The sequence below is a fragment of the Mustela erminea genome, chromosome 16 (assembly GCF_009829155.1).
Source record: "Mustela erminea isolate mMusErm1 chromosome 16, mMusErm1.Pri, whole genome shotgun sequence".
Classification (NCBI taxonomy): Eukaryota; Metazoa; Chordata; class Mammalia; order Carnivora; family Mustelidae; genus Mustela; species Mustela erminea.
The window spans coordinates 54,056,213-54,066,284 of NC_045629.1; the positions used below are offsets into that span (position 1 = coordinate 54,056,213).

At 33.4% G+C, this 10,072-nt stretch overlaps 1 protein-coding gene across 13 annotated transcripts in view; it reads left to right on the forward strand.

Annotated features, from left to right (window-relative positions):
- The window catches only part of OXR1 (oxidation resistance 1), a 439,603-nt gene extending 433,871 nt beyond the window's left edge, over positions 1 to 5,732 (forward strand). For 12 of the 13 annotated variants that reach the window (XM_032316810.1, XM_032316802.1, XM_032316806.1 and 9 more), the window contains 3 exons: positions 617 to 712; positions 2,503 to 2,576; positions 4,455 to 5,732. In XM_032316810.1, the coding sequence (XP_032172701.1) occupies positions 617 to 712; positions 2,503 to 2,576; positions 4,455 to 4,590 (306 nt within the window). In that variant the 3' untranslated portion in view covers positions 4,591 to 5,732. The remainder of the gene's footprint in view (positions 1 to 616; positions 713 to 2,502; positions 2,577 to 4,454) is intronic. The other variant, XM_032316807.1, reaches the window with a different exon arrangement.
- Positions 5,733 to 10,072: the final 4,340 nt, after the last annotated feature.

Consider the following 10,072-nt stretch of genomic DNA (forward strand, 5'->3'; position numbering starts at 1 on the left):
GCTCCCCACTGAGCAGAGAGCCCAATGTGGGGCTCGATCCCAGGACCCTGGGATTATGACCTGAGCCGAAGGCAGAGGCTTTAACCCACTGAACCCACCCCAGGTGCCCAATAATCACTTTTTAAGACTGTTTAATTGTCATAATAAGCATCCTTTTTTAATTAAAAAAAATTTTTTTTAATTGAAGATTTATATTTATTTATTTGACAGAGAGACAGCAAGAGAGGGAGCACAAGCAGGGGGAGTGGGAGAGGGAGAAGCAGGCTTCCTGCTGAGTGGGGAGCCTAGTGTGGGGTTCAGTCCCAGGACCCTGGGATAATGACCTGAGCCCCAGGCAGCCGCTTAATGACTGAGCCACCCATGCGCCCCAATAAGCATCCTTTTAGATTTCAAAACTAGGAAAAATTTTCCATTGAGAATGTGATAGGCTTTGTACTTGACAATAATGCAAATTTTATAATAGCCAATCATGTTTTCCTTTTTAAGTAGAAGTAGATAAAATTATATTACATTTCTGGTTGTTTTTACATCTTAACTTAAACCTAAATAGTGAGGTAATGCTTAATGAAGCAAATTAATAGTCATGTCATTGAGCATGCCTTTTTTTAATCCTTAGGTTTTTGGTGCATTAGCATCTGAGCCATTTAAAGTGAGTGATGGCTTTTATGGTACTGGAGAGACCTTTGTTTTTACGTTCTGTCCAGAGTTTGAGGTAAGGACAATTATTCCAAAATCCAGTTTATAAAGAGATAGATGGCATAATGAAAAGAACATGCACTTTGGAGTCATACACACTTGCATTTGACTCTTATCTTTTACTAACTGTAACTTAGCACTTTTTGACCATTTTGAGGTCCAGCTTTCCTATGGATAGAATGGGAACCATAAAATGTAACAAGATTGTTTAAAAATTAAATGAGAATCATATATACAACACTTGACATAGTATCAGACATACATCATGGTCTCAGTAAGGAGTATACATCATTATTACTGTTCTGAATTGCCTTTGTGAAATTCTTAGAAACTTTCATTTACTAAGTTGCATGATGTAAGTATTGAAAACTTAAAAAATAAATCATTTGGGTTTAAATCAGTTAATTACCTGACTTCTTTTTCTTTATTATGGCTAGATTAACTGAAATTGACTACATTCCATTGCCAGTAAGATCTAAAATGTAGAGATGTACAGGAATTTCAGTCAATATGTTGACTGTTTAAAACATTGCATGCAGTCGTAGCATCTTAGATACATTAAAGTTCAGTGTGTCAAACCTTTCCTAAGAGTGAAATTATAATCTTGAAAAAGGAATCAGCACAGTTGGTTAAAAAAGTAGTCTTTAAAAATAGTGTCTATGATGAGCAGAATAGGAACGGTTTGATAATACACTAGATGTCTTGTGCTTCACTGGCTCACCAGATTAACCAGTGCTTTCTGTTCCCTCATAAAATATAACCGATGCCTGCAGCTAACTGGAAGTTTATAATTGTTACAGATTTTTTTTTTTAAGATTTATTTACTCATTTTAGAAAGTGTGAGCGGGGTGGGGGTGAGGGCAGGGTGAGAGAGAGGCAGAGCAGCAAACTCCCCACTAAGCATGAAGCCTGACGTGGGGCTGGATCTCACCACCTATGAGATGATGATCTCAGCCAAAACCAGGAGGAGCCAGAGGCCAACTGACTGAACCACCCAGGTTCCCGTTACAGATTTTTTAAGCATCAGTTGTGCTTATTCTTAAATCTTTCTATGCTATTTCTACCAGATAATGTTACAAATTACATGTTTTCTAACTATGAAAAAGCGAATGTTAAAGTTTATTTTATTGAAAAAAATTTTAAAAAGTTTATTTTATTGAAAAGTATAATGAATACTTAGGAAAAAGGTGAGGTGCAGCACTAGAAATGGCTGTTTATTAGGTTTAAGTAAAATTCCCATGGAAGGTTAGTAAAAAAGATATTTAAGAATATGAACATCTAGAAATTTCGCTCTTGGACTTCTTAAGTGTTTTTATGTCCTCATTGCTCTTTAAAAAAATTGAAACTAGAAACCATAAACATATGTAGTAGGCTTACCTAAGAATGATGATAGGCAAATCTATATCCAAAGAAAAGACCTTGGCCTTATATCAAAGTATTATCAAATTAGTGTACATTTATGTTTAATGATAAAAGTTAATGGCATCTGTATATTAATTTTTTAACTGATTTTCTGCTTCAGCTTTTTTCACTAACCACCCAGTTCTTGACAAAGAAAAGAGAACTATGTATAAAAAGATAATAAGATTTGAGGAATTGGAAATGAAAGTTATGTGCTTTCAAACTTAGTCATAAAACTACTGAAGCCCAAAGCATCAGACCCTTGTACCCAGTCTTTTGTTCATACTGTACTATTCCTCTTACTGTCAATCTAGGCTTTGTTAAGTACTTGGGATTTAGGAGAACTAACTCTATATAGTAACTGTTTTCATCTACATATTTAAAGCTTTCTTTTTATTTACGTAGGTCTTTAAGTGGACAGGAGATAATATGTTTTTTATCAAAGGAGACATGGATTCACTAGCTTTTGGTGGTGGAGGGTAAGTCTCTTGAATATTTTACCATGAGGTGTTTAACAAAACTATTCATCTGTGTTATTTATAAAATCAGTTATTTTTGGAAAGTTTGGACATTAGAATATTTTAATTTGTATATTATGATTAAGAAAATACTTTTACAGGGAGGTGCTTACATGTAGTATATGAAACTATTGATAAAATATTTGTTTATTCATTTTAAAATGCTGTTGATTCCCTTTTGATTAAAACCCATCTTTTAGAGTAGAGTGACTCCTTGATATTTGAAAGTGAAATACACTAATATCTTAGACCTCAAATGTTTTAAAAAACACGATGGTATGTTGTTTCTCCCAGTGTATTAAAAAGATCCAGTTGTTTCCTTTTTATTCTACCCTGGAGACTATTTGGATTGATACGTAGGAGAAAAATAGGAATTTGTTTTCTTATTTACTTTGTTTTTAACAGTATGCTTCAGTCATTAATTTGATTCCCTTTACATAGCAAGCACTATGAGAACTTTTGTTTATTCTGGCACCCCAACTTTATTCAGTCTTTAAAAGACAGTGTTTGGAAGTAGTTTGCTCTACTTCTCCTAGCTTAGACTTTTCAATTAGTGCTTCTTAGCAAACGTTGACTCCTTCTTTTGGTATTTCTTTCCATCCTTCAGGATCAGATATAAAGTATGCTAAATAATTCCCAAACTTATAAAAGTACTATTTGTTTCCCACAGCTGAGGGTTTACAATAATTGATTTAGGCTGCAGAATTTTGTTAGTATGTAAGAATATTCATTATCCTGAGTGATTCTAACAAATTTCTCTTAAGCTTTTCTATAGGTAGGTGTTTGGAAGACATGATTTCAGTGATTAAAAAATTACCATGGTTATTATAGCTTTCTCTGAGGGACCTAACCAGATAACTAAAAACCATGTTATTCTTAGTTGTTGGAATCAGCATATGTTTATATGTTCCAATTACACCTTTTTTTATTGGTGGGGTGCAGGCAGTCATTCAGCCTTACTCTAACTGGTAGTCGTAATATGATTCAGTTAGCTCTCCAGGAAGTCCTCATAGGCAAATGGCTGATAATTTCAAGCTGTTAAAGATGCCTTGAATCTTTGAAAATAACATACGTAATGTCATTAGATGTCTGCTGGAACTTGATTTTGATTATACCACATGATTGCAGTAGGCTAAACTAAACATTGGGTCATTTGATAGCAACAAGACCAGTTTACAGTCTTTGAAGAAGGAGAGTACAGGCTCAGAAACCTAGAGCAACACGGACTTTGATAGTCCAGAATTACAAACAGGAGCCCCCAAATGTAAATCATGATGTGATGGACCTAAGTATAGGCTTTGGAGTTAGACCTGATTTAGATTCTGGTTTCAACAAATATTATATATGGGACCTTGAGCAAACTGAAGTCTAAAGTTTCCTAAGTTGTGAATTAGAGATTGAACTCTTAATATTAACCATGCATGTTAATGTTAGATGAGAAGGAGTTTTCATGTTAAATACATTAAATATTTAACTCATGTCAAATATATTAAAACCATTTACCAAAGAGAAACTCGTAATACCAGGCAAAGAGTAACAGGGTGGCACCTGTACAGTAAAAAGAATTCCATGTGAAATTAATTTTAGAGGATTCATTTTGTTGCTTAATCTGTGCACTAAGTGATTTTTATACTGGGATGTGTGCAAAACAAAATTGCTTTGTACTAGTATGAAAAGGAGTAGGAAAGGGTTTTGAAAAAACGAATGATTTTAGAGTTTTGAATATTGAAATGTCACATTAAAATTATTATTTTACAACTCCTGCAATATTTATCTTACAATTTAGGGCATAAGTATTAAGAGATTATTGCTAAAACTGTTTTCTTTTATGTATTGCAGGGGAGAATTTGCCCTTTGGCTTGATGGAGATCTCTACCATGGAAGAAGCCATTCTTGTAAAACATTTGGGAATCATACACTTTCTAAGAAGGAAGATTTCTTTATTCAAGACATTGAAATCTGGGCTTTTGAATAAATGTAATGCTCTCTGTCTTAGCAGGATAATGGCCCAAACCTGACATGGACAAGCATTGTTTGGAAAGTTCAAGAAGCAATACAATGTAACATGTCACTTGTGCTTTAAAATTAATCGTTTCACCATTTTTTACAGCTATAATTTTAGAATTTATTTTTAAAATCATGTTTCTGTCCCAGGGTTTTTTGGGTTTAGACCATGGTGTGGGTCCATGCAGTATAACAGCTTGGGTTTTGTCAGAATTTTGGCAGCATTTTAATCATAGTAACCACCTCATCTACAGTCCGTGTTATCTCAGTCTCCTAATAAGATGGTGCTCTTTTTTTGAACCTCTTTTGGTTTATTATTTTTAAAACTCTGTTGATTGTTTTACTAGAGCAGTCTAATTGGGACATTGAGAGAATAAAGACTAGATAATGCTGTGAGGTATTTGTGAGGTTGCAACAGATGACTTTTGGACAGGCTCAACTTAGTCATTCTTGTGAAGGAAAAAACACATGCCAAAATAATGAATAGTCCATTAACCACTGAGTTCTAGTTTTAATTCATACTACAACATTCTCTTTATTAATTTTCAGGTATTCTCAATTTCATTTTAATAAAAATGAAAATTGAAGAGAATTCTGGTTGTAATAGACCACAGTGCACATGATCTTCAGGTTTGGGCATATGCTTTCATGATTGGATTATCTGGTAAAGTTATATAATACAAAGGAGAATGAGAACTTGATTCTAGTGGACTTAATATATCAAGCGAGAAAATATACTATTTACATATTTGTAGCTTAGCAGGGCATTATCATAAGTACAAAAACTATGAAACAGATGCATATTTCTTCAACATATTGTGTCAGATACACTGTTTTATAGTTCTGTTGTTTTAGCCTTCTTGCACACCAACTCCCAAAATATAGGTTCCTGTTCAAAAGGGAAAAAAAAAAATGTGTTTTTTTGAGTGGTATATGTTATTAACTACCATTAGCATTTGCTGTTATAAAAGGGCAATGATTATAGTAGACAATATTGTAACTCAGTAGACTTGTTGAATATGCAAACTTACTGTCAAGTGACCTCAAAAAAAAAAAAGACAAGATAGAATATACTAGTAGTTCTTATCCTCTTTTGTAGGAAACCAATAATATGCCATTGTGGTGGTCATTCATCAGTTAATTTCAAAGCTTCATGTTACGCAAAAAAGAAAAAAAAAATCCTGCTGTTATACATGTGACAGTGACCTTGTGCTGAAATTTCAGCTATTCCAGATAAACATTGTATATTTTCTTGTAAATTAATGTTTAAAGGTAGTTTTGTTCTTATAGAAAGTGTTGATTGCCAGGTTGCTTATAGCACTTTAAATTATTCTAAAAAGGAAATTATAAGCCAAATATGTTGGCTTTAGTAGTTTTAGTTGTATAGGACTTGAATATATTTAGATCTTTTGAAAGTTTAGATAATTATCTAAAAAAGCATAATGCTAATGGAAAACAAAATCTGATCTATTTAATATGCTATCGCTGAATGTGAATAGAAATGTGGGCATCAATTCCTTGTCTATGTAAAGCTCTCTCATTATAAGTTAGTAACAGTATATAGATTAAATGTTTACAATATAGAAAATTGTAAATAAATATATCATTTTTCCCCCTTTGGTCTTCCACAGCAGTATTATTGTCTTTGTGGAGTTGACTAAAAATTAAAAGAAAATAAATAATTTAAAAAAATCCTGTATTGGATTTCAGTTACAATAAGGTCATAGTGATGTATACCAAATAAAATCAAATACTTAAATACAAATTTGAGTTTGGATTTATTGAATAATCAAGTTACTTTCATATCTAAGAAGTCTTTGATTAAGCCTACTACTATGGTTTATGTGTAAAAAATGCTTTTAGTAGTTTCCGGTAGTGTGGTGGTGGTGGTAATAGTAATGATAGAAGGATGCATTCAAGTAGAGAGAGCATGATAGTTTAAAAAATGAGGAAAAGAGGGTACTTGGCTTTTGAAGAAGTAGGTAAGTCATTTGATATTTTTAAATTACGTTTTTTTTTTTTTTAAAGATTTCATTTATTATCTATTTGACAGAGATCACAAGTAGGCAGAGAGGCAGGCAGAGAGAGAGGGGGAAGCAGGCTCCCCGCCGAGCAGAGAGCCCAACATGGGGCTCAATCCCAGGACCCTGGGATCATGACCCGAGCCGAAAGCAGAGGCCTTAACCCACTGAGCCACCCAGGTGCCCCACGTTATTTTCTTTTTTGATGGGGAGTACGTAGCAAGGTAGGACTGATGACATAAAGAATTTCGTTATGTGCAATGCCAAGAAATTTAGATTTTTTTTTATCTCATGGAGCAATTAAGAAAATTCGAGCGGAGGAATGATACAATCACGTTTACACTTCAGAAAGATCTCTGAAAATTAGATTGGTAGAGAAAAACTACTGGAGACCAGGAGACCAGCCTTTACACACAGTCCAGAGGAAAAATGATGAGGCCTGAATAAGAATTGTAGCAATAGTGATTAAGAAGGAAGCATGGATTTGAAAGAGATTTAGGAATTAGTGTTAACACAATTTCATTACTACTTGTCAGAAAGAGATAAGGATAATTCTTAGGTGTTTTACTTAGGAACTGGGTAAATTATCCATTGATATGAGTGATGTACAAAAAAGAGAAGCAGCAGATAGGGAAATAAGGTTGGTTATGAGAAATTAGCTGATGGGGAGGGTTGTTACTATTTCATTCTGTTAAAAAAAATTTTTAAATCAACAATCTACAAGTAGATATTGCAGCCATAACTTACAAATGAAATGCCTTTGGAGATTATAGACTGAGTGAAAAGAGAGAAATCTTGAGATAAATTCTGGGGATATGGTAATATTAAGTGATAGGCAGAAGATAAGATTCTTAAGCCTCCATTTCTAGAAGCTAGAACAACAAATTAAACCTAATGAAAATAAAAGGTAGGGCAAAATGAAGATAGGAATAGAAGTCAGTAAAATTTAAACCAGGACACATGACAAAATCTGAGAATAATAAAACTAAACCTCTAGGAAGATGAAGAAAAAGTACCATTGAAAAGTGAAAGACATTACTACAGAGCCTTCTAGACTTTAAAAAGGAGAGCATATTGTCACCCAATTTTTACATCAATAAACTTGACAATGTAGGTAAGATGGAAAAAAGATTTTGGAAAACAGCATTTGTTAAACCTGATCCAAGGAGAAATAATGATTTCTGTATTGCAGAATTTGAGTTTGTTAATGAAAAAAATAGTCCACAAAAAAACCAGGTCCAGATGATTCCACTAGGTAATTCTTTTAAGTATTAAGGGGAAAAAGTCAGTCTTAATTAGATGAACTTTCCCCAGGGTGTTAAGAGAGAACTTTGGATATTGCATTTTGAGGCCAGCGTGACCTTGATACCAAAACTTGACAATACTTACAAGGAAGTAAAGTTCTAAAACAGTCTCTTATGAATATAGTTATAAAATCCTACATAAAATAGCCACAAATCAAATCAGCCATATATAAAAGGATAATATAACCAAATTAAGTTTATTCCAGGAAAGCAAGAGCTGTTAACATTTTAATATACCATTTACCAGATTTATAGAAAAAAAAAAAGTTTCATGATCCATCTCTGTAGAAGCAAAAGAAGCTTTTAGTTAATTTCACGGCCAGTTTTAGCATAAAAACTCAAACTAGGAAAGGTTCTTCCTTAACCATTAATGATTAAAAAGATTATTCTTGACAGATGTACAGGAAACATTATGTTTAATAGTGATTTGCTGAAAGTTTCCTCCCAGAGGTAGGAAGCCTGGCAATAACTGCTATCAGCACTTCTATTCAACCTGGTTCCAGAAGTTTAAACCAGTGAAAAAGCAACAAAGGAGGCCTAAGGTTTGGGAAGGAAGAACTTCAAATGTCATTTGTATATGACATGATTGTGGAGATGGAAAATTTCAAAAAGATCCAACTTTAGAATTAGTTTTTAGATTAAGCAAGTTCACCAAATACAAGTTCAATATAAAAATGTTTCATTTTTCATGTACAACCAATAATTAGAAAATGAAGCTTAGAGTATTGTCCTTTGTAATACCATTGAAAATACTGCATATATAGCAAAAAAGACCAGTCTTTATATACCATATTCATAACTGGAAGACAATACTGAAAGATGTCAGTTCCCCAAATCAATCTCTATTGGCAATGAAAATCTTGGCCAGGTTTATTTTTGGAAATTAAGTTGATTCTAAATTTATGTGGAAATTTAAAGACAAAGAATAGCCAAGGAAGCACTGAAGAATGAGGCTGTAGTCTTGAACACCAGATGCTGTGATTAAAAAGCTAAGTAAGACAATGTGATATTGGTCAAAAGGATTTACAGAAGAGAGAATCACAATCAAGGGTCCAGAAAATTATTCTTTTTGAAAAGATGACACTTGCTTAGTGGAGAGTATGCTCTTTTAAATAAATGGTGCTGGATTAATTGGATATGTGTAATGAACAAATAATCTTGATCCATCTCACACCACGTACAAAAATTACAGATTGTAGCTCTAAATGGAAAAGGTAAAATCGTAAAGCAATACAGAATATCTTCATGAACATTGAGTATGAATACATTTGTTAAATGGGACACAAAAGCACTCACAAGGGAAAGAAATGAGCTCTACTACATTAAAATTTTAAGAGCTTTTCATCAAAAATCATTAGAAGTGAAAAGGCAAGCAACAGGGTGGAAGAATACACAGATCTAATGGATGTCTCAGTCACACAATATATAATCAACTACAAATCGAAAAAGTTCAACAAAAAAGACAAAACTTTGGCAATTCCTAAGAGTATTAAAATAAATACCCAGTAAAGTCTGTCTTAAAATGTGAAGTGAAACAACTTTGGACATTTTTCTTGGCAGTATCTGCTAAAGCTAAGCTGTTGACCACCAATTTAATTCCTTGGTATATACCCAAGAGCAATATGGATTTCTTAACCAAGAGGTATTAGAATGTTTAAAGAACTATTTTTTTTTCTCTCCCCACTATCTCCCCCTTCCACCACAACGTCCATCCACTCACCCATTATGCTGAATCCAATTCTATTACACTTTACATATGTACTTGTGGGCATCTCCTAAGAACTGGGGTATCCTTTTATATAGCCACACTACAGTGTTTGAATTCAGGAAATCTAACATAATACAATATTTTGGTTTAATATGCCATCCACTTTTTAATTTCACCAATGGTCCTAATCATGTCCATCAAAGCATTATTTTCCCTGATCGATTATCCAATCCAGGATCCGGCATTACAGTTAGTTTTTATCTTCTTTAACTTTTAAGAGTTCATTAGTCATTCTTCGTGTTTTATGAGTGATGTGTTTGAAGAGCTCAGGATTACAGAATGTTCATCAGCATGGCTTTGTCTAAATTTTTTCCTATATTTAGGTTACGCATTTTTGGCAAGAAAACCACAGAAGTGATG